Source organism: Erythrolamprus reginae, chromosome 1, assembly GCF_031021105.1.
Source record: "Erythrolamprus reginae isolate rEryReg1 chromosome 1, rEryReg1.hap1, whole genome shotgun sequence".
NCBI lineage: Eukaryota > Metazoa > Chordata > Lepidosauria > Squamata > Dipsadidae > Erythrolamprus > Erythrolamprus reginae.
Window position 1 is genome coordinate 291,365,305 of NC_091950.1, and position 26,216 is coordinate 291,391,520.

At 37.7% G+C, this 26,216-nt stretch overlaps 1 protein-coding gene across 1 annotated transcript in view; it reads right to left on the reverse strand.

Annotated features, from left to right (window-relative positions):
- MMS22L (MMS22 like, DNA repair protein) overlaps positions 1-26,216 on the reverse strand; it is a 104,165-nt gene that overhangs the window by 39,697 nt on the left and 38,252 nt on the right. The window contains exons 11-14 of the mRNA XM_070764781.1: positions 24,358-24,420; positions 21,470-21,589; positions 20,735-20,961; positions 17,662-18,171 (exon numbers count right to left, since the gene is read on the reverse strand). Coding sequence (XP_070620882.1) covers positions 17,662-18,171; positions 20,735-20,961; positions 21,470-21,589; positions 24,358-24,420 — 920 coding nt within the window. The remainder of the gene's footprint in view (positions 1-17,661; positions 18,172-20,734; positions 20,962-21,469; positions 21,590-24,357; positions 24,421-26,216) is intronic.

The following is a 26,216-nucleotide window of genomic DNA, read 5'->3' on the forward strand; positions in this document are numbered from 1 at the left end:
GGAGGGCACATATACTTATGCTTACCAGACACACATACAACACACACACACGCAGAGAGAGAGAGAGAAAGAGAGAGGGAGGGAGAGAGAGAGGGAGGGAGGGAGGAGGAGAGTGAGAGACAGAGAGAAAGAGAGAGAGAAGTTTGGGCATCGTTATTCTAGACTACAGCACGTGGCTGCATCTAGTTGGCTTTGACATAATTTTAATAAACCAAGACATATCAGACCCAGTTAGAAATTTGGTAGGCTACCAGAAAATCTGAAAGTTGTAATCTAGACTTGAAAGTTGGGGGAAAAAAGACATATCACATATGTATTGTTTCCAAGAAAATCATAATACTCATTAGCTTGACTATTTTTTTTAGAACTGGGACTAAAATTTCTCCACATTTGCCATGTGTCTGAAGAGCTATCAGTATTCCCAGTGTTGTAGCTATTCTCATCTTTTCGTTCCTCCAACATATGTGCATGTGAATGAATGGTTGATACCACCATTATATGTGCTTTTATACTTAGTAAGAGATCTGAAGATCCTAATCTAACAATCTCAGATAAGTACAAAATCATTTCAATAACAATAAAGCAGTTTTTCTTTTTCTTAATATTCCCCCCACAAATGCAGGCAATAAATTGTACAAATCAAAGTGAAGAATCTTGCTGGTAGAATTATAATCATAGTTATGCTGAAAAAAATCTAAATATGTGGCACAATACTCAAAAGAGTAAGTGGCAAATGCTACTTCATGTCTATATTAATTTCCATGAGCTGTCACAAAGCAGCCATGCAAGCCAGACACGTATTAAAGGGCAGAGAGGTCAGGTCAGATGTGTATTACAGATGCTGCAAATTGCCACTGACCCAGTGTAGACAGCTATAACAAACATACCCTTCTCATTAATCTTAATCTACCCCTCTGGTATATTTGGGCTGAATGCAGCCTGAACAATTCAGATCATTCTTCAATCGGATTTAGCAGTGAGTGGATCAGGGTTCTTGTTTGACTAGATCCACCACAGGATTCAACTGAATGTTGGCAACTCTAAAAGCTTCACTACAACACAGCTCAAAATAATCATCCCTGCTAACCTAATGTCTACATTTAAACTCCTTTACAAAAAGATCTGAAGTCACAAAATTCAACAGCGTCTTTCTCTCTCTGGTTTGAAGAGACACAGTAACATCCAATTCAATTTAGCTATGTGACAGAAATTACTTTATAGCTTCCGCACTATCACTTTAAAGCTGTCTGATATGTTAATGTTTCACCTCTTGCCCACTTCTCCTTCGGAAGTAAAGGAGTCCCATTTAACATAATCACTTAATAACTGCAAAGCGATGGGTATCGGAACCCTAATTCTTCTAATATTTGCCAAACCCAGCTCTTTTGTAATAACAATAACACCATGATAGCAAACTGTAAATCTGTGTAATTATAGTTTAATTGTATTGTGAGGCATGCATTAATCACAAAGTTTAAGTGCCAAGGATAGAATTATAATAATTCTGTAAAACAAATTTAAGCTAGCTAAGTAGGTCAAAACCACTAGCATGCAACAGGAGACCTTTGGGAATTTATCAGTTAATGGCTATTTATGTGCAAATGAGTGCCCTACAACCCTCCAAAATCCTGTGTAGCCGAAGGGTATTTCTGTTAACCAGGAGCATGCTTAACTGCTGAGGCATAAATTAAACCATTTATTGGAATTATTTTAATTCCTTTCCACCCTCATTCTCACTGCACAATTTACAGTGTTCATTTACATGGAGATGGAGCTACTAAGGACTTTCCAGAACAGTTCTTGTTTAGAGGGGGGAAAAGTTTTTATTAAAGCAGTACCAATCACTCAATCTTCTGACCTTCTAAAAGGTAGCTGGAGTCATTAAAAATTCCAGAGGTTCAGTATGGCTCAACAATGCAACAGGAAAAAGGCGCTCTTTTGTAATGAACTCTAATTAAATGAAATGCAGCCTTCCACCCATGTGGAATTGAAAAGATAACAATGAGCATTCTGTTAACTCCTAAAGCAGAAACATGGGGGGAGGTAGCTTATATAAACAGATAAAAAGGTAATTTTAAAAGCAAAAACAACATTGAGAAAGATTTTATTTATTTTAAGACAAAAGAAAGAAATACTGAGTTTTGTTAATGAAATTAACCTTATGAGAAATACTGAAAAATGATCTGCCCCTTTGCTTAATTATCATCCACTTCTAAGCAATGAAACTCTTCTTCTCTACAGGGGAAATATGGAAGGAGTTATTGATTTTTTTCTTCCTTCCAATGGTCAGTTTTTAATTTTATTCAGTTTTTATTTGTCTCTTTGTTGGATTTTCTTTTTACATACATATTTGGTTGTGTTCGGATTATAAACTTGCTTTCGGGGCTCTTTTGGGGTCAAAAACAGGATATATTTTTATTAACTGAAGGATTGAAGCACAGACATATACTAATTTAAAAATGTAAAAAATAAATCAAATTTCTTTATTAACAACTGATTGCAGAGCATCAGTCCACAGAACTACATAATTTATTTCTGTAGTAACACTGGCTCTATTTCTGTAGTCATAAATTCTTCATAAATTCCAAATCTGACCTGTTCTACGTGTTTTGATCTAAACATTTGAACATTTGCAGATTAATTTATTTGTCACACATTCTTGGAATTCAACATAAAGACACTGAATGCTACAATCAAGAACAGTTACTCGCCCAAATTCTAAACTTCATAAAATGTCAAAGAAAGGTAGGATAGGTTAATTTTACATTACTTGCATTGTAAGCAAGAGCTAATATAAACATACGCATTTTTAACTCATATAAAGTTTTCATTACACATAAAACATAAGATTTGCACTGATAGGTCCTACAATTAGTTGATTTTGTGGTCCTTATTGATTGAAATACAGGTAGTTCTAGACCTACAACAATTTGTTTAACGACTACTCGAAGTTACAAAGGAACTGAAAAAAGTGACTAATATACGTATATTTTTCACATTTATGACCATTGCATCCCCGTAGTCACATGATCAAAATTCAAATGTTTAGCAACTGACTGATATATAGGATGGTTTCAGTATCCTGGCATCAGGATTCTCTCACACAAACACAGACACATGTATACAAACTTCCTTCTTTCCAGAAGCAATAGTAAAAAAGGAAGAAGAGGTTGATTAAGAGGAAGAGGTGACTGCATAGAAAAGAGAAAAGAAAAGAAGAACAAATGAAAGATAAGGCACGTTGAGGTTTGATGTTAATGCCTTATTCCAGTGTTTCCCAACCTTGGCAACTTGAAGATATTTGGACTTCAACTCCCAAAATTCCTCAGCCAGCAGATGCTGGCTGGGGAATTCTGCGAGTTGAAGTCCAAATATCTTCAAGTTGCCAAGGTTGGGAAACACTGCCTTATTCTAATGCATCAAAGGCAGGGGTGAAATCCAGTAGGTTCTGACAGGTTCTGGAGAACCAGCAGTGGAAATTTTGAATAGTTTGGAGAAATGGTAGCTGACATTTTGAGTAGTTCAGAAAACTGGCAAATACCACCTCTGGCTGCCCCAGAGTAGGGCGGGAATGGAAATTTTACAATACAGTGATCCCTCGATTATCGCGGGGGTTACATTCCAAAACCTCCCGCGATAATCGATTTTCCGCGGTACAGTGGTGCGGAAGTAAAAAACACCATCTGCGCATGCGTGCCCTTTTTCCATGGCCGCGCATGCGCAGATGGTGGAGCCGGGGAGCGACGAAAGTGCGGAAGCCGACAAAGATTGCTTTGAATTTCGGCTGCCCCCGCCCCCCCAGCACCCGCCCGCCTGCCGTTCACCCGCCCGCCCATTCACCTGCCCGCCCGCCTGCCCGCTCGCTTGCCGCTCGCCCGTTCACCCGCCCGGCCGCTCGCCCGTTCACCCGCCCACCCGTTCACCCGCCCGCTCGCCCGTTCACCCGGCCGCTCGCTTGCCGCTCGCCCGTTCACCCGCCCGCCCGCCCGCCGCTCGAGAGCAAGAGGGGGAGAGATAGAGAAAGAGAGAGAAGGAAAGAAAGAGATGAGAGAGGGAGGAAGAGAGTGTGAGAGAGGAAGAAGCAAGATAGAGAAAGAGAGAGAGAAAGAAAGATGAGAAAGGAAGGAAGAGAGTGAGAGAGAGGAAGAAAGAGAGAGAGAGAAGAGCGGAAGGAAGAGAGAGAGAAATGATAGAAAAAAGGGGAGAAAAAAAGAGAAATGAAAAAATGATTGAAGCAGAGAATGACAGGAAAGAAAGAGAAAGAGACAGAGAAGTGATTCTTGGTGATGACGTATGACGTCATCGGGTGGGGAAAACCGTGGTATAGCAAAAAAAACCGTGTAGTATTTTTTAATTAATATTTTTTGAAAAACCGTGGTATAGCGTTTTGCGAAAATCGAGACCGCAAAAATCGAGGGATCACTGTATCTTTCCCCTGGGGTGGGGCAGGAATGGAGATTTTGCAGTATCCTTCCCTTGTTATGCTCACCAAACTAGGCCACGCCCACAGAAGCGGTAGTAAAAAAAATGGATTTCACCACTGATCAAAGGGAGTTGGAAGTCAATTTCTTTCTTTCCCCTCTTTCCCTCATTTTCCCTACTATTTACCTTTGTATTTTATTACTTTTGTGTTTTATTTGTAGCTTATGTCATAAACTAATAAAAACTGTTTTAAAAAAATGAATGACAAGGCACAGTAACCAGAAAAAGAAAAGAGAAAAAATGTGCAGGGGCAGATACAAAATAGCTTGCTTAGGTGTTATAGAAAAAAGTTTGAGGCAAACTTTAACTGTTCCAAGTTAAGGTTCTAGGCTACGCTTCTAGCAAACCTACATTAGACAATCAGTACCTGTAATTCTACACTTCTTGCTTATTCCTTAGCTTTCACAGCAACCCAATTTCCCAATTCCCAGCTGCTTGGGAGTCAAAGAATCTGCCTTCCTCCAAGGCCACTTATTAATTCATTTCCATATACAGTGATACCTCATCTTACAAATGCCTCATCATACAAACTTTTCCAGATACAAACCCGGGGTTTAAGATTTTTTTGCCTCTTTTTACAAACTATTTTCACCTTACAAACCCACCACCGCCGCTGGGATGCCCCGCCTCCAGACTCCCGTTGCCAGCGAAGCACCCGTTTTTGCGCTGCTGGGATTGCCCTGAGGCTCCCTTCCATGGGAAACCCCACCTCCGGACTTCCGTTGCCAGCGAAGCACTTGTTTTTGTGATGCTGGGATTTCCCTGCTGGGATTCCCCTGCAGCATCGTAAAAACACAGAAGTCTGGAGGTGGGGTTTCCTATGGAGGGGAACCTCAGGGAAATCCCAGCAGTGCAAAAATGGGCACTTCGGCTGGCAAAAGGGGTGAATTTTGGGCGTGCACGCATTAATCGCTTTTCCATTTATTCCTATGGGAAACATTGTTTCGTCTTACAAACTTTTCACCTTAAGAACCTCGTCCTAGAACCAATTAAGTTTGTAAGACAAGGTATCACTGTAGTTCAAAATTTGTTGCTTGTATGCTGTTGCCAAAATTTTGGGCTCAATTATGATCGTAGGTCGAAGGCTACCTGCAGTTATTTCATGTATCTCCCAATCTAGGTTGTTTTTTTTTAATTAAACAAAAAAAAATCATTTTTCTCTTTCCCATCCTGAATAATACTGCCAATCACGACCAATGTGCCCAGGCCACTCCCACCGGCACGATTAAAGCAAATGGTAGGATGTAGCATCAATCCTGTCAGCAGCTGCAGCCAGGATAGTGAAGAGATTGCTTCTATCATTATACAAGCCAGATGACTGTTCTTTAATCCAACCAAAGCTAATAAGTACCATCAACCTGTCACTTTCTACATTTCAAATTCTATAGATTCTAACACTGCAGCATCAAAAGAGGTCCCCCCCCTTTTTTTTTTACATTTTGATTTCTTTTGCTGGCAGCAGTGAGTAGCCTCCCGTTTTCCTCAGTTCTCTCACGGTGTGTTCGAATGCAGCATATTTGCACACCGGGGTTACTCCCATCCTGAATAGCAGGCATCCCCTACTCACTGAGCTCATCTGCGGCCCATGTGCTAGGCAATTTAGATCCAATCAGCCCTTATTTAGCTCAAGAGTAATGAGTAGCATAGTGACACAGACTTAAGCCTGACCCTCAGGACACTGCTCATCAAGCAGGAGATCTCTGACAAAATCATTCATCTTCCACCCGCTGGCAAGAAATAATACTCACACTCACTGTATTACTTTTCAAGGTGAGGGGGAAGGGGAGCCCTGAATTTTCATGATGCGAGACATTAATTTGCAGAAAGCTGAATTCTCCTAAACCTCCCTGTTGCTATGAGCTCACCGGGGGGAAAGAAGCCTTAGGAGACTGAAACGGAATAAAGAAAATTGCTTTGGCTTTCTTTCATTTTAAATAAGCCTTAAATCTGACACGTTATCCTAAAGACAAGATACGCAGAACACCCATATACAGAATACAGATGTAAATGTGCGCCTGTAAATACGTCTGTCTAGTTTGTGGTTGTGTGTGTGTTGTGTGCATTTCTGGTGTGCATGAAATATATACATTTCATAGATCCTTCCAGTTAATCAGTTGAATCAGTTAATTCAAATTTAGAGTTCAACACCAACTGGTTTTTTTTTAATTGCCTTGGTTCAATGAGAGGGGGGGGAGGGTGAATCTTGCACATTTTAATAAAGACCCATTCCCCCCCCTCGGCAGCTGCAAAGAAAGAAGTATGAAAAGGGAAGTTCATTCAAGGGAAAAAACACTGTAGCTTTGAAAGTGGAGTGCTTCAACCAGAAAATAGATGTACATTGATGTTCTTCAGGGATCACATATTTTTCTAAACAACTATGAGCCATGAGCAGCAGGTGCTCAGTATACTTTCAAATGGAAAGTACCGTACTTATTTTTTTTTAAAGCAATAGTTTGGTGAATTTACTCTTTCACAACAGTAAATCATGTATAGCTGACAGAAAAGTTGCTGAACAAGTATAAGAGCTGATAAAATGGTTACAGCAGTGCGGGAAAGGAATATAAGAAAGTTCTGAAACTCTAGAAGTCTGAGGAAAGTGGATATAATTTCAGATTTACCATATTAGCTAGCAGTATTTCCTAATCTTCCAGCAAGCTATTTCAGTGCAACACATCTTTAAGGGGATAGAGTGCCAGGAGAGGAGATTTAGTAACTCAATATTCCAATATAGATTTATTCAAAGAAGATAAAACTAAATCCTGAAAAATAGCTAATCCCCCCCCCCCTAAAAAAAGTTTGGAAAAATATGATATTTCCAAAAATATCAGAAGGCAAAAATTCTTCAAAATTCCAGAATGCTGGAAAGAAAACAAAGTGTGTTCAAAGTATTTGTATTTATTGGATTTGTATGCCGCCCCTCTCCGTAGACTCGGGGCAGCTAACAACAGTGGTAAAAACAACATGCGACAATCCAATACTAAAACAGCTAAAAACCCTTATTTTAAAACCAATCATACATACAAACATACCATACATAAATTGTAGAAGCCTAGGGGGAATACATGTGTCCATATTGGGGCTGTTCACGACCTTTGAAAGAAAGTCTTTGCAAATATTTTGCATTATTACTGCTAGAGATGCATTAAATCTGATCTCAGAATTTATATTTTTCTTTCAGAAGTATTCCAAAGGATTTATTATAGTAGAAAAATGTATTTAATAAACTAATTCTGAACTCCTAAAATATATTCATCTTAGAGATGGAGAACTTCCTGCTGGATTCAGAGAACATCCCACAGTGCATTTTGATTAAAAATATAAGGAAAACCTTTCATCCTCAGCTCTCCAATCATTATGTATTCCAACAATATATAGAAAACATTCACATCTGCCTGAAAAACAGGTGTACTGCACCATTAATGACATTATTCTTTCTCTTTCTTATTGTTGCTTTGACCTAACTCTAAAAAATTGTTGTTGCTATGACCCAACTCTAAAAAAAATGTGGGGTTAGGTTGTGGAGTGGACTAGGAGATGATGACCATTCTTAGAAAATTTTGACCAGAGCCTAAATAAAAAAAAGAAACCCAACAATTTGGTCAGGGGTGAAGTACTCATTCATAAAACCTCAGAGAAACAGCAGCCAGATAATTACATTTTACCAGTGACTCATCTTAGTTACAGTTTTAAGATATATAATTTCCTTTCTATCCACATAACTCAAGAATCTGAAATTAATTCAATTTTCAAAACATGTCAGTATAAACATTATATAGAATTTGTAGTTTTGTTTCCTATATTTTACAGGCTTTAATGGCCATAATATCTATTCATCATCTTTTTTTTTTAGAATAGAAAGTAGAATAGAATAGAATTCTTCATTGGCTAAGTGTGATTGGTCATACAAGAAATTTGTCATTGGTGCATATGCTCTCAGGAGAACCGAGGCAACCTTTGTTGGCGCCATCTTGGATTAAAATTTACGAATGAAATCTGTGATCAAGCAGATATCTCAAAGGTGCTTTTTCAAAAAACAGCTGGACTGTTCTTTCTTTGAGGAAGAAGAAAATGTTTTGCTTCTCATTCAAGAAGTTTCATCAGTTGTGATGGTAAGGGAATGGAAGGAAAGGTACTGATCAAGCAGATAATTTTCTTTTCCTATTGGATTCTATTGGATTCTCAAAATTTGTGCTGTAAGCATGGACAATTTTAAGAAAATGGGAGAAGACTTCCTCCTCCCCCAAACATATTTCATTAACAGAGGGGTTTTGGAGGGGGTTTCACCCAGATTTGTTTACATTAATTCTAGAAAAAATATACACGCCTGAACAACCAAAAAAACGTATGAATAAGATGGATTTAGCCACTTGTAAAAACACATTTAGGAATCAAGAATTTGATGATCTGAAAAGAGAACAACAGAAGCGAATGATGTCTGTGCAAAGTAGACCACCTAGTTAGTTGCTGCAAGAAAATTGCACTAAAATTAAAAGAAGATGCTTTGGGTGCAATCCCAAAAGAAAATCACCACCAACCAATTGTAAAAGGCAGCTTTACATGGTACAGCTTACATCCTATGATGACACTTTAACGCCATCAAACAATATCTTTCTGTCTTATAAGGAGAAATTTCCTGACAATTAGAACAATTAATCGGTGGAACAGCTTGCCTCCAGAAGTTGTGGGTGCTCTAACACCGGAAGTTTTTAATAGACTGGACAATTATTTGTCTGGAATAGTATATAGGGTTTCCTGTTTGAGCAGTGGGTTGGACTAGAAGAACTCAAAGGTCCCTTCCAATTCTGTTATTTTATATTCTGTATTCTATCTCAGGTCCTTGGAGAGGACTCAGTTGATGATAAAAATGCCAAATCCAGTCTAAACATTTTGGGTGGTTGTGCAACCACCATAATAAATTGAACGTGTACACTGCCTGATTCTCAATGACTGATTATATTATTGCATACAAGATTACAAAGTTTTTAAACTGTACTGATGTCGTAGGACTAGGTTAAGAACAAGTCAGAAAGAGTTGTTATATTTAAAGATTTTGTGACCTGTTAAGCCTTTGAGGTAGTCCACACCGGAAGCACAGCAAATCAATACAACTTTTATTCTAAGATTACATCAACATAATATTGCAAGAGTGAATAAAAATATTTCTCTCCCCTTTTCCTTTTAAGGTCTGTAAACCTAGGGAAGTTCCTTCCTCCTGAAATGTTTTCGTCTGTCCTTCTCTGGACTGAGATAATTTTTACATATTAATTGTATAGTCTGTAGCTCTTTCTTCTGCCTCTCAAAGTCATTCCCAACACACCATTACAGCTCTAGTTTTTACTCTAGTAATTTATGCACACACAAAAGTGATTCGTCTCAACCTTGCCTCTAAAGTTGTACACATTGATCTGAGCTTCCTTTGCATACACACTATGTGTCCTTCCACTATTATGCAATATTGAGAAGTAATACGACATTTCTTTCTAGGATTAATGAGCTAATAGTTAATTATGCTGCTTTGCTTCGACAGATGCATGAATGACCAAGAAGTGAATTAATGCTTTCTTCTAATTTAAGAGTTCTTCTTTTAGTTGAAATACACTTTATTCTGAGCTAAAATTAAAATTTGGTATACTGTATAACAGTAAGAAGTACGACCTCAAAGATAGTAGCTTTGGAATGATAGCAATTTTGATTTATTATAGGTTGTTGTTATAGGTTTTCTTATAAATAACCAAATGACTAAGTTATGGAGTGTGGATGAAGTAAGGCCAGTTCGATGTATCATTCTGATCATAGCCTAGAAACTCATCAAATCTTTCTATCTATCTATCTATCTATCTATCTATCTATCTATCTATCTATCTATCTATCTATCATCTATCTATCTATCTCTATATCTATCTATCTATCTATCTATCTATCTATCTATCTATCTATCTATCTCTCGCTATCTCTATCTATCTATCTATCTATCTATCTATCTATCTATCTATCTCTCGCTATCTCTATCTATCTATCTATCTATCTATCTATCTATCTATCTATCTATCTATCTATCTATCTATCTATCTATCTATCTATCTACTACACATATATATATTTAGCTATCTATCTGCCTATCCACCCACCCAACCTACCCTATCTAATTTATATAGCCACCCAATATCTACAATTTTGGCTACTTATCACTTCGTAAAATGGAAAAAAAAGGGAGGAAACCCTTGCAATTTCTATGATCGTTTCAAGTAGAATGTGATTATCAAAAAGTCTATATGATATGTTAAAGGGGATTGGTACAACTATTTGACATTCTAAGCTTTAAATACCAAGGCATTTAGTTAACACAGCGAAGTCAGTATTTTCATAATGCTACTTAATCAGCAATAAAGGAATGCTCCTGTGAGCCATCATCTTGGGTTAGCAGAAAAGTGGCATATGAAGTTATTATTAACTAACTGCCTATAGGGAGCTGCTTCTGTCTTTAATCAATGATCTCACTTCCTATCTACTTGCAAATTCTGACAGCCATAGAACTATTACACTCAATGCGGTTGCCAGAGATATTACATTTATCCAAGGAGTTGATATCTTATTCCCATCTGGATCTTGAAATAGGAAGTGTTTCAGTGAGATATTTCCTTCTTTGCCAAATCAGAAAAGCAAATCAAGAATGCATCTGGCCAAAGATATTGCTGTGTAATCTAATTTCCCCATGTACCTGTGCGTACACGCACATATACACAAAGTAAAGTGCAATTCTTTTATCTATAGATAGAAAGGTATATAGATGATAGATGATGGACAGGAGGATAGATAGACAGACAGATAGATAGAAGATAGATAGACTTTATTGGCCAAGTGTGATTGGACACACAAGGAATTTGGTTTTGGTGCATAAAACAAAATACAGTGATACCTCGTCTTAAGAACCACTCGTCATACGAACTTTTCGAGATACAAACCCGGGGTTTAAGATTTTTTTGCCTCTTCTTCCGAACTATTTTCACGTTACGAAACCAAGCTGCCACTGCTGAGATGAGCCGCCTCCAGACTTCCGTTGCCAGCCAAAGGCTCCCCTTGCTGGGAAACCCCACCTCCGGACTTCCGTTGCCAGCGAAGCACCCATTTTTGCACTGCTGGCATTCCCCTGAGGCTCCCCTCGATGGGAAACCCCACCTCTGGACTTCTGTGTTTTTGCGATGCTGCAGGGGAATCCCAGCATCACAAAAATGGGCGCTTCGCTGGCAACGGAAGTCCGGAGGTGGGGTTTCCCAGCAAGGGAAGCCTCAGTGAAATCGCAGCATCGCAAAAACACGGAAGTCCTCGAAGCCCCACCTCCGGACTTCCGTGTTTTTGTGATTCTGCGATTTTGCTGAGGCTCCCCTCGCTGGGAAACCCCACCTCCGGACTTCCGTTGCCAGCGAAGCGTCCGTTTTTGCGATGCTGGGATTCCCCTGCAGCATCGCAAAAACACAGAAGTCCGGAGGTGGGATTTCCCATGGAGGGGAGCCTCAGGAGAATCCCAGTAGTGCAAAAACGGGCGCTTTGGCTGGCAAAAGGGGTGAGTTTTGGGCTTGCACACATTGATTGCTTTTCTATTGATTCCTATGGGAAACATTGTTTCATCTTACAAACTTTTCACCTTACGAGCGTCATCCTGGAACCAATTAAGTTCGTAAGACAAGGTATCACTGTATACATTTGTCAAGAATCATGAGGTACAACACTTAATGATTGCCATAGGGATCAAATAAGAAATGAGGAAACAATCAATATTAATAAAAATCTTAAGCATACAAGCAACAAGTTACAGTCATACAGTCTGTAGATAGATAGGTAGGTAGGTAGATAGGTAGATAGATAGATAGATAGATAGAAAGAATAAGGTGGTGAGAACGAGCCGGGGTGGCGCAGCAGGTAGAGTGCTGTACTGCAGGCCACTGAAGCTGACTTGTAGATCTGAAGGTCAGCGGTTCAAATCTCATCACCAGCTCAAGGTTGACTCAGCCTTCCATCCTTCCAAGGTGGGTAAAATGAGGACCCGGATTGTGGGGGCAATAGCCTAGCTCTGTTAAAAAAGGGCTATTGCTAACATGTTGTAAGCTGCCCTGAGTCTAAGGAGAAGGGCGGCATAAAAATTGAATAAGTAAATAATAATAAATAAATAAATAAATAAAGGTATGTCGTTCAACTCTAGAGCCAGGAGAGAATGATCATGACAAGGGACTGATGTCAACATTCTGTCCAAGTCACTTTAGATAGTGAGATGAGTGTCATATAAATTTAATTAATAAAAATAAATTCAATCCGAGATTAACATTGCTGCTAACCAGTACAAAACACAGAGTTAGCATTTAGCCTCTGCCGTGAGTTGGGCCCAATAAGCTGGATCAGGTCCATCTTAGCTATGGCAGTTCTGGACCTCTGAGGTGCTTCTGACTTTGAGCTCAGAAACAGCAGGTTGAAATCCCCCAAAACCATCAGTCTAGGGCAGTGATTTTCAACCTTTTTTGAGCCGCGGCACATTTTTTACATTTATGAAACCCTGGGGCACATTGAGCGGGGGGAGGATGGGGGCTAAAAAAAGTTTGGACAAAAAAATTCTCTCTCGCTTCCTCCCTTTCGCTCTATGTCTCTCTCCCTCCCTCTTTCTCTCCCTTCCTTCTTTCTCTCTCCATCCCTCTTTCTTTCTCTTCCTTCCTCTCTTTTTTGCTCTTTCTTTCTCCCTCCCTACCTCCCTCTGTCTTTCTCTCTCTCTCCTTCCCTCCCTCTCTTTCTCTCTATTGCTTTCTTTCTCTCTCTTGCTTTCTTTCTCTTGTTCACTTTCTCTCTCTCTTGCTTTCTCTCTCTCGCTCTTTCTCTCTCTGAGCTTCGCGGCACACCTGACCATGTCTCACGGCACACTAGTGTGCCCCGGCACACTGGTTGAAAAACACTGGTCTAGGGCAGGTAAAGTTGGCTCTTCTATGACTCCCAGAATTTCTGAGTCAATCATGCTAACTCAGGAATTCTGGGAGTTGAAATCCACATGTCATAGAAGAGCCAACTTTGCCTACCCCTGGTCTAGGGAACTCTACTGCCAACTTGTTTGCAAAGTCAAGGAGCTCGGGGAGAAGCAGTTCTATCCAAATGACATTTACTACAGTTTAATCAAACTTTTGTTAACATCTGCATTATTTTTAAAGCAATTCCTGCTCACTCTTCTTCCTTAAGTCAAGAGGTTCCTTTATTTAATTTTAAAGATCGTTCTGTGTTCACATAGACCAGTGTTTCCAAAGTGTGGTACGCGTACCCCCAGTGGTACGGGAAGAGTTTGGTGGGGGTACACATTCAGAAAAAGTTCTGAAATACATCTTGCCTTTTCCAACTTCATATTTATGTGAAGTTGCTTTTTCAGCATTTGTAGACATTAAGTTGAAAAAAAGGTACAGACTATTGGACGTGGAACCCTATCTCAGATTAAAATTAACAACCAGGGAACCAAATTATGATGATCTTCTCATTGATCCAAATGTTATAATATAACTTTTATTTATATTTTATTATGAATACAAAAAGATATTGACAAAATTGAGCCGGTCCAAAGACGGGCTACAAGAATGGTGGAAGGTCTTAAGCATAAAACGTATCAGGAAAGACTTAATGAACTCAATATGTATAGTCTGGAGGACAGAAGAAAAAGGGGGGACATGATCGAAACATTTAAATATATTAAAGGGTTAAATAAGGTCCAGGAGGGAAGTGTTTTTAATAGGAAAGTGAACACAAGAACAAGGGGACACAATCTGAAGTTAGTTGGGGGAAAGATCAAAAGCAACATGAGAAAATATTATTTTACTGAAAGAGTAGTAGATCCTTGGAACAAACTTCCAGCAGACGTGGTAGATAAATCCACAGTAACTGAATTTAAACATGCCTGGCATAAACATATATCAATCCTAAGATAAAATACAGAAAATAGTATAAGGGCAGACTAGATGGACCATGAGGTCTTTTTCTGCCGTCAGACTTCTATGTTTCTAATAATTTTATTTTTTGTTTATTATTATTTTGTGTATGTACCCCCAAAAAAGAAACATATTTTGATTGTTATTAAAATACAGTACATCCATTTTTTTTGACGAGGGATATTAAGCGTTACGAAAATTATAGAAGGGGAACACATATGTCAAAAGTTTGGGAAACACTGACATAGACTATTCAAGACCAAAGGACCTTCTAAGGAAATATGCATGGCACACATCAGAACAAAGAAATGAATGGGTCCAGCTTCTAGTTTTGTTTTTAAAATACCAACTTAAACCAATTTATAAAGACTCCCCTAATAAATCACCTGCATTTTGTCAAATACTTTATCTTTGTTTAAACACAGCCTGGGGGAAAAAAATCAACTGTCCTTGGATTTGTAAGCTACTGACAGGAGAAGTCAAACTATTCAGACAGTAACAAAGTACTTAAGGTAAACATGTAGGTGAGTTTCTTCTCAATGCTCAGAAAGCGTATTTTCTGTAGTCTTTCCCCTACAGTGACCAATCAATAACTGCCTCATTATGGTGCATGGCAAGATGATGGGTGAAGATGACTTCTAGCTTTCCTAAAGAAGTTTGTGACTTTTAGCCAAAAGAGCTGCCTCCAATGCAAATTATGAACAAAAATATGTTTACCACAAAAAGAAACTTTGGAGGTTGCTAATGATCATATAAATCAAGGAAAAACGTATTTGGGCTTCATCACAAACTTCCAATTTTTAAAACTTTTCTTTAACTGTCAAGAAAATCTAACTTAATTGATGTAAAAATTGCATATATGCATATATGTGTGTATATATATCCTCACTGTGGTGGGACCATCAAAACCTATTCCCTATGAGGTGGTACATCAGGTCTATTTCTTGAAGGACTCATAATATCATTTGAGAAGCTTTCTGTTGCATCTGTTGCCTGGTGCACCAGTTGCGGCCCTATTTGGACAGGGAGTCATTGCTCACAGTCACTCATGCTCTCATCACCTCGAGGTTCGATTACTGCAACGCTCCCTACATGGGGCTACCTTTGAAAAGTGTTCGTAAACTTCATATCATGCAGAATGCGTCCGCGAGAGCCATCGTGGGGCTCCCTAGATTCGCCCACGTTTCTGCAACACTCCGTGGCCTGCACTGGCTGCCGATCAGTTTCCGGTCACAATTCAAAGTGTTGGTAATGACCTTTAAAGCCCTAAATGGCATTGGGCCAGAATACATCCGGAACCGCCTTCTGCACGAATCCCATTGGCCGATAAGATCCCAAAGAGTTGGCCTTGTCCGGGTCCCGTCGACCAAACAATGTCGTTTGGCGGGCCCCAGGGGAAGAGCCTTTTGTGTTGCAGCCCCCGCCCTCTGGAATCAACTCCCCCCAGAGATTAGAACGGCCCCCACCCTCCTTGTCTTTCGCAAATTACTCAAGACCCACCTTTATCGCAAAGCATGGGGGAGTTAAGATATTCTTTCCCCCTAGGCCATTACAAGTTATGCATGGTATGTTTGTGTGTATGTTTGGTTTTACTATAAGGGTTTTTAGTTGTTTTATTAATTGGATTGTTACATGCTTTTTAAATCATTGTTGTTAGCCGCTCTGAGTCTGCGGAGAGGGGCGGCATACAAATCCAATAAATAATAAATAAATAATAATAATAATAATAAGAGAGCAGAAGAATGGAAACTACTTCTATTATCTTATTCTCCTGTTAAGAAGATCTGATTAGTTTCAATTATTATGTTACATGGCCTGGAGGTCCCTTAGAACAGTGTTTCCCAACCTTGGGAACTTGAAGATATCTGGACTTCAACTCCCAGAATTCCTCAGCCAGCATTTGCTGGCTGGGGAATTCTGGGAGTTGAAGTCCAAATATCTTCAAGTTGTCAAGGTTGGGAAACACTGCCTTAGAAGACGGAGGGTCAAATTTAAACACTAAGAACAACTGCTGCCATTCATAGAGAACATTGGAAGTTAACTTTGCTGTCTTTTGTTAAATGTTTACCATATATAGCAAATGTGTGAAGAACCTGAATTAAATAGATAGCTGATTTTTTAAAATCAAAAACATTGGTACAATAACTTTCATACTCTTCTACTCTATTTATTTTATACTTTGTAATGTAAGATCCATATTGAAAAAGAGTATGTTAAAATATTGCATATCCCCCCCTCCTAATTCTATACATATACACCTTCATTTATCATTTTCATCAGCAAGTAATAAGCATGCATTTGTCTAACAGTTCTTAAACATCTCATCTATTTTTCTACAAAAAATCCTGAAAGCTTCCAAATTTATTTCAGCTTATTTATTTATTTATTTATTTATTTATTATTTGGATTTGTATGCCGCCCCTCTCCGAAGACTCGGGGCGGCTCACAACAAGTGCAACAAATCATAAATAATCCAATTAATTAAAATATTTAAAGATTTTAAAAAACCCATATACTAACAGACACACACACAAGCATACCATGTATAAATTAAACATGCCCAGGGGGAGATGTCTCAATTCCCCCATGCCTGACGGCAAATGTGGGTTTTAAGGAGTTTACGGAAGGCAGGAAGAGTAGGGGCAGTTCTAATCTCTGGGGGGAGTTGGTTCCAGAGAGCCGGTGCCGCCACAGAGAAGGCTCTTCCCCTGGGGCCCGCCAACCGTATGTTGGCCAAATGGGTCTCTGCAGATGACAAAATGTGTATGAGAGCTCCCTCTTTAGCTGGATACTACCTCACAATCATATTTGTCTGCTCTCGTATTTTTGTTCACTGCATTTGCTACTTTCCTTCTCACTTTATATGATAACATCCTACTACTAGTATATTATTTCAATCACATTTGTGATTGAAAGATACTTGTAAGAAAAAAGGATGGTTCAGTAAAATTTTAATAAATGCATAAGTAGTACACCACATACATTTCCCTGAAGTTGTGTTGAAAAAAGGAACTTCACAAAACTGACACAAGGATATCTTTTACTTACATAGTCGGAGAAATAGTCTATTGATATAAAAACTTTTTATGTATTACTATGTATAATTCTAATATTTTTCTAAACCATTTGATTTTGTATCCTTTCCCCTTTCTCTTTTTCTTTCCCTGTTTATATTCCCCTCCCTTTTTTACTAATTTAATGAATAAAATATATAAAAAAAACAACACCTCACCTCAGCCTGAACAAAATAGCTTGCAGAAAGTTTAACACTGCGGCGAGTTCAGCTCCTCGGCAACCTGGCAACAACATACTAAAGCCATCACTCATCAGCTTTTCTTCAGAAAGGTTCAGGTACAAGCTGCTTTCAAAAACTTCTTGGACTCCATCAACATACGTGGAAAGTAGCATCCAAAGGTTTTGTTTCTGCATAAGGTCGTTCCTTGCGACTAAGAATTCTTTTGCCTTTTCACAGAAAGCTGTTGAAAGTGGCTCAGCAAGTACTCTGATGTCCATGCTCTTGTCAATGTATGTTAAGATGAAAGCAAAGTAACCTTTCCAGATAAGAGCTTTCTGGGTAACGCTGGTAGAAGTGGGACTGAGGAAGCGCAGAAGTTCCATCATGCGGCTAGCAACATCTTCTGTTTCCGCTAAGGCCGCCAACACCAGGAAAAGATACAAGAAATTTTGAAGTCCAATTTCTGATAGTTCACACATTCTTTTCTGGTGGAATTTCGAATAAATTCTGCAAACAAAACAAAACCCCCACAATTTTTTCTTTAATTTTTTTTTGAATATATTTATTTCATTTATTTATTTAAAACATTACAGTGGTACCTCGACATACAGGGAAGGTTTGCCTATTTGCCGATGACTCTAAAGTGTGCAATAGGGTTGATATTCCTGGAGGCGTCTGTAATATGGTAAATGATTTAGCTTTACTAGATAAATGGTCAAAGCAATGGAAACTGCAGTTTAATGTCTCCAAATGTAAAATAATGCACTTGGGGAAAAGGAATCCTCAATCTGAGTATTGCATTGGCAGTTCTGTGTTAGCAAAAACTTCGGAAGAGAAGGATTTAGGGGTAGTGATTTCTGAGTCTCAAAATGGGTGAACAGTGCAGTCAGGCGGTAGGGAAAGCAAGTAGGATGCTTGGCTGCATAGCTAGAGGTATAACAAGCAGGAAGAGGGAGATTATGATCCCGCTATATAGAATGCTGGTGAGACCACATTTGGAATACTGTGTTCAGTTCTGGAGACCTCACCTACAAAAAGATATTGACAAAATTGAACGGGTCCAAAGACGGGCTACAAGAATAGTGGAAGGTCTTAAGCATAAAACGTATCAGGAAAGACTTAATGAACTCAATCTGTATAGTCTGGAGGACAGAAGGAAAAGGGGGGACATGATCGAAACATTTAAATATATTAAAGGGTTAAATAAGGTCCAGGAGGGAAGTGTTTTTAATAGGAAAGTGAACACAAGGACAAGGGGACACAATCTGAAGTTAGTTGGGGGAAAGATCAAAAGCAACATGAGAAAATATTATTTTACTGAAAGAGTAGTAGATCCTTGGAACAAACTTCCAGTAGACGTGGTAGATAAATCCACAGTAACTGAATTTAAACATGCCTGGGATAAACATATATCCATCCTAAGATAAAATACAGAAAATAGTATAAGGGCAGACTAGATGGACCATGAGGTCTTTTTCTGCCGTCAGACTTCTATGTTTCTATACGAGTTTAATTCGTTCCAGACCCAAGCTTGTAAGTCGATCAACTCGCATCTCGAACGAATGCCTTTAGACTTTGTTTTTCGCGCCGATATAACCGGAAGCAAGGAGATTCTTGCGCCACCTAGTGGAAGCTTGGCTCGTACCCCGAATTTGAGCTCGGGTGTTGAACAGAAATTTCGCTCGCATCGCGGCTCGTAACTTGGAATACTCGCATGTGGAGCAGCTCGTATCTAGAGGTACTACTATATATACCTGCCCATCTTCTAACCCACTCCCAATCAATTGTCCTTTGAATTGATGACCCCAGCTAGTCTCAGTCCCAAATAATTATTTGATGGGAAATGAGAGGTGTTGAATGAATACCTTTCTACTAAAAATGTATTACTGCATGCATATTTCTTCAACATCCCTTTTTGTTTATACCAGTACATTCAGAATAAGGAACGAAAAACTTCACGAAGTAGGAAGCTATAAGATATGTCTGACAAGTGTGATGGAGCTAATGTAACTAACAAATGTCACATGAGAAAGAGGCATTGTTGAGGTTTGAAAGAAAAGTTTTACTACTATCTACCTTTCATCAAACAGAAGCTGCTAATACATGAAATAATACATACTGTATGTGATGCCCTTCAGGGAGAAAGTAAAAATTGATTTCAACAAATCTAGTAAAACATTATCAACTAAAGTTTTTCCTCATGCACCTTCAATTGAAGTTTCTTTCCTGCTTTACAGGGAACTTTTATACACTGATAAAATTTATGGTAGTCTTATATAATCCAATCCAGTTAGGAGCAGTTTGACTAAACTTACCCATCATCTGTTGCGACTAAAGATGAAGGAATAACTTTAGAGAAGCAATTTGGAAAACTTTATCTACTGGTACATTTTTTACCTGGATCTGAGAAGACAGTTAAGATTGAATGCACCATGAGAAAACAACCTTAAAGCAAAAAAACCAACTATGGTTTCTGTTGACCCCTTTCCATATTGCAGCTCCATAAACTTCTGAAAGTTACAACTGCTGTGACTGAAATTCTTAGCACACAAATTGTTTTCATTGAAGTTTGAATACAACCTCTGTTTAAGTGATTATTTGGGGGATAGGGAGAAACATTGGGGAACAAGCAAGATAGAAAATATGGTTTAAGCAACTTTGGATGGATTCTGAAATCTAATATATAAAAAAGAATCATCTTACTAATGATTGAGTGCTCTAACTCAAATAATCTACTTCAAATAAATATGACTGACGGCCTGAATCACATTTTCATCTGAAAATGAAAAAAAAAATAGAAATGCCATGAATTCCTATTAATTACAGATATTTTTAATATTAAAATAAAATCTGATTTTTCTGCAACCCTTCATTTTATGAATATTTCAGAATACTTTCTGAATATAAATCTTAAAAGAGAGAATGCCTCTAAGATAATATAAAATTATCGACAAATAAAAAGGACATGATGGATGAAAAATCCTAGGTGAAAAACCTTATAGGGGAGATGGGTGGAATAAATGAATAAACAAAGAAACATAAAATTAAATTAAATTAAAAACTCCCATACCTTCCTTTGATCTGCTTCCATGGATGAACACCATTGATTTTGCCTGCTTTCTTCATTATTTGTGCCAAAATGCGAAGAAAAAATTGGAAACTGTTGCAGGATATATACATGTCTGGTGTATGTATGTCACTGCAGTAGCTCTTTATCAACTCATACATAGACAAGGGTGTCTTGCTAATATTTGCAAGTCCTTTGAGACCAAACCAAGGAATGACAAAGGGATTGTTCTGCCAAAAAAACCCAAAACAGCTTCATAACATGTCATTTGCTTTCACCTTCCTTCCACAAGTTATTTTATCACAGCCAATCAGATGTCTGATTGTAGAAGTAAAGAGCTTTCTAGCTTTAGATCATAAACAATGTAATTAATGCTAATTGGGGATCTGTTGTTCCTTTCTTCTCATCACTACAACCTTTGGTAAATCGGTCCACCCCTTCCACCATTTCCTTTATTGAAAATATAATATACCATTAAAAAACATATTATTGATCTGAAAGAAATTTTGTGGTACACTGCAATGCACACTGAATACGAACATAAAAATGATCATTTGTTTTACAGATTCTGGAATTATTATTTGCTATATAATAATAAGACGTAACCACTTTAAGCTAAAATATTTCCAATATTATGAATTACATTACAATATTCCAATATTGTGAATTACGTTGCAATATTATATTTTTTGGGAAAGTCTCAAAGTGTTAGATTTCTTTCAAAAGAAAAATACTAACCAGATTTTTGCTGTAATGTTCCCAAACTATGGTGACAATAGTGAAATTTACATCCCAGATGTGGCTTAATGTCAAGCAACACTGAAGATGCATCCGTAATTGTTCTTCTAAAATTCCAGCCTAGTAGACAAAAAATTAAGATATTATTCATTTTTTGTTTTAATTTATCAAGGTTTCTATTTTAAACAAACAATCTTGATCACAAGTCAAATTAAAAGGATTCACATTTAAATACTTCATTTTATAATACTTATTTCTGGCTTAGGAGGAAATTCTGTTAAAATGACTCACAAAATAGAAAAGGCAATCTGAGAAATGATGGTATTATAATTTATTTAGTATTATCTACTAATCTTCTTGTATATACAGTGTTCCCTCGATTTCCGCGGGGAATGCGTTCCAAGACCGCCCGCGAAAGTCGAATTTCCGCGAAGTAGAGAAGCGGAAGTAAATACACATTTTTTGGCTATGGATAGTATCACAAGCCATCCCTTAACACTTTAAACTCCTAAATTACCATTTCCCATTCCTTTAACAACCATTTACTCACCATTATTACTGGTACTCACCATTGAATAAGACACTTAGTGATCCTAATATTTATAAACATAATTATTTATTAACAATAAAAAAATTTTTGTTATTTATTTGCAAAAATTATTAGTTTGGCGATGACATATGACGTCATCAGGCGGGAAAAACCGTGGTATAGAAAAAACCCCGTGAAGTGTTTTTAAATTAAATTTTTTTGAAAACCCGTCGTATAGGCTATTCGTGAAGTTCGAATCCGCGAAAATCGAGGGAACACTGTAGTTACAAAAATATGATATTCTTAAAAGTTTAAGTTTAATTCATGGTTAGGCTATGTCTAAGCAGGCTCCAGCAAAACTGTTTGGCACCAAAATACTTCCTAATGCCTAATGCTAAGAAGCATAAGCAGAAGCAAAGGAAAAATTCTAACTTTCTAGCTACCATGAAAAACATGATAGATTTGGCTCACTTATAGTGATTCATTGTTGTAACTTTAAATGCCAGCATTCTATTGCACTAACACATTTATCAGACGGTTAGGAATGTAGCATTTTAAAGAACAGAAATAAAATATAATCCTTAGTCAATTGTCCTGGAACTGGCCCACTGAAATTAATTTTTAAGGGCAAAACAGCCATTGATTTAGGAGCATTATTTCCCACCTTTGCAAAAGCCACTGATCTTGATAAGTTAGAAATCATGTTTATAAAATACAACAGTAGATTCAAAGAAAAATATAAAAGTAACCAAATGTTTGCTTATCTTAAGAAAAATACTATTATTTCTTCTTTATAGACAATAATATATTGAACAGGCCAAAAAGCAGGCCAACATTTAAAAATAAATGCTTATTAGTAATGTATTCAATTCAAAGGAAACTTCTACCCAATTCCAATAAGCACCTACATTTTTTATTTTTCAAATATCAGTCACAGCAACATACAGTAACTAAATATATATCTGCATTTTGACCAAGAAAGACTAGCCAAATTTCCTAAATTACATTTCAGAGTAAAATACTACATGCTATGAAAGCATATTTTACAGTGAAAAGGATAGAAGGGTTTAATAACTATTCCTATATTTTTCTGGAGATTACATTTAAAAAATTATAAAACTTTTTTGACATTATTTGAGTTTGAAAACCAGTTTCATTCATCATATAGTTAAAACTGTTATTTTCCCTAACCATACTTATATTTTCATTTTTTTCTTCCAACCCTGATATATATAAACAAATGTTATGTTCATTGTCACAGAAGCAAGTTCCACTTTATTCCAAGAAACTATGATAAATATACATAAAATTACATCTATCACTTTAATTATGATAAGGTAGCAAAGCATTAACATGCAGAGTTTTGCTGGTACGAAAAAATGTGAATTGGTGCTAAAATTCTCACACAATTTTCTTCTTCTTTGTTGTAGAGGGCTGACAGACTTTTTGAATTACTACAGGAAATGAAGCTGGACAATTATGAGGAAAAGGGAGAAAATGGAACAACAGCACAGTACAATTGTCCTCTTTAAACAGGAAGCTTCATAATGTTTTAGTACATGGAATCTGAACTAAAAATATGAATTCATTAGTTTAATTCATAATTTGGCTTAGTTAAAGTCAAAAGGAAGACTAACCCTTTGCCTATGTGACCAGCTCTCTTTAGCTACACAAAACAACTCAAACAAATTATTTATGTAATGGTTGATACTAATTTACTATTTTATATCATGCAACCAAGAACAAATTCACACAAAAATGCCACATTAATATGTGCGGCATACTTAAAAGTACTTTTAAAAGGAGGTCACTTCTGACCTCTGGGCCACAAAGTATTGCATTAACAGCTCTTCAGAAAGAAAAATGATAAGGTATGAAATGAGTGCTCAAAAGCTACAACCTTATCAGTAAGAGTTTGATTCAAGCCTGTAAGACAAATTGCTCAGCAAGTCAAGTCACCTTCCTGCTGTGATGAGGATATAGCTGAATTTTCAATGCAATAGACTATCTCCCTTATCACGTCTCTCAACTTGATACCCTCAGATGCAGTATACATTTTCTAGGCATCCTGTTCTTATTTGGAATATATCTTGTCAAAGCAGCCAAGTAACACGTCCAGGATAATTATCTCTACCATGCACTTTATCTGACAATTTATCTTCAAAAAACCCCAACCATTTAAGAGAATATTCTTCTAGCAAGAAGGAAACTATGTAGAATTTTAGCTTAGATGTTCAAGGATCATGCTACAAAATTAATTTCAGAAAGTAATTGAATGAATAAGATACATTAAACTCCTTACCTCTATATTTTTAAGTAGTCATCATCAAACTTTCAAGTTATTTATTAAAATACTTACTTGACTATTGACTGATCGTTTCAGCAGATCTTCAACGTAAGACCAGTTGGATTCTACTGGTTTCTAAATGGAAAAGAGTTGGAAAGAGCTAATTTATAGATAGTATCAATAATAGTTCCTCTGTAGAAACTTATTCATAAGCAATTCATACAGGTAGTCTTCAACTTATGACCATAATGGAGCCCAAAATTTCTGCTGCTAAACAAGACAGTTGTTAAATGAGTTTTGCCGATTCCGCCACTACCGGTGCACTGCATGCGCAGCTTTGCTTCTGCTGCGTGCGCATGCATCCCAGCGAGATTTGCTTCTGCACATGTGCAGAAAGCAAAATATCACGGGGGGATATGCAAGTGTGAGAGATTTTGATGATTTTGTGGCGTCTGTGCATGCACGAGGCCCGCGTATGCGCAGAAGCAAAAAACCCACTGAAATCTCGCACACGCCTTCCTGAGATTTTGCTTCCTGCGCATGCGCAGAAGCAAAATCTCCCGGGGACGCATGCACCCGCCTGCATGAGTGAAGCTGTGCACGCAGTTCAATTTTCGTTACCGGTACGCCATCCTTATCGGTAACGGTAGCAATTCGATACTGATGGAGATGCTGCAATGGTCGCAAGTGTGAAAAAGGGTCATAAGTCACTTCCCCTCGTGCCGTTGTAACTTCAAATGGTCACTAAATGAACTGTTCTAAATCAAAGACTACCTGTACTGAAGTCAGTGATCTCTCAGCTAACCAACAGGATTGCACCTAAATAAACTATGTAGAGGTTACATTTCTGACCTGGGGGAAAAAATGAGTAAAAGAACATGAGGATACAGTGTTCCCTCGATTTTCGCGGGTTCGAACTTCGCGAAATGTCTATACCACGGTTTTTCAAAAATATTAATTAAAAATACTTCACGGGTTTCCCCCCTATACCACGGTTTTTCCCGCCCGATGACGTCATATGTCATCGCCAAACTTACGTCTGCCTTTAATAAATATTTTTTTAATAAACTTTAATAAATAAACATGGTGAGTAATAATCTAAATGGTTGCTAAGGGAATGGAAAATTGCAATTTAGGGGTTTAAAGTGTTAAGGGAAGGCTTGTGATACTGTTCATAGCCAAAAATAGTGTATTTACATCCGCATCTCTACTTCGCGGAAATTCGACTTTCGCAAGCAGTCTCGGAACGCATCCCCCGCGAAAATTTAGGGAACACTGTATACAGGTCTTATAGAAAGAAAATAGGGAGATCTTTTTCTTTCATAAAAGTAGCACCTGGCTCACTCAGTGAAGCTGAATGTTGGAAGTTTCAGCTCTGAATGAAGTGTTATTTCATAAAGGGTATAAATAAAGTATCAAATTCATTGTAAGAAAGTCAACTGTTTGTATCACTTTGTGGCGGTTGTTAAGTGAACCCATTGTTTGCTATGCCATGGTTTGGCCTAAACTGTCAGAAAGAATTGTCATAAAACACAGTGAATGCAGAGAGGGGAGGAAGTGCTGGAACTTCAGAACCAGGGCTTAACTCCCCTTTTTCAGGTAGACTGCAATTTTGAACGTTTATTAAGCAATGCTTTGTAAGCTGAGGATTGTATGAAGACAAATTCATGAAGGTTTGTTTAATGATATGCTGTTCCCCCCAAAATAAGACATCCCATGATAAGCCCAATCAGGCTTTTGAGTGCATGGCAATAAGGCCAAGCACTTATTTCAGGGTTCAAAAAAAATATAAGAGGGTCTTATTTTCGGGAAAACATAATATTAGCTATAATGCCTCTCCTGTATCACTAGTAATATCTGCTATTGAGAAATACACTCTACGACTAGTGAATTCTCAATATATACATGGTCAGCTATAATAGGCACAGATG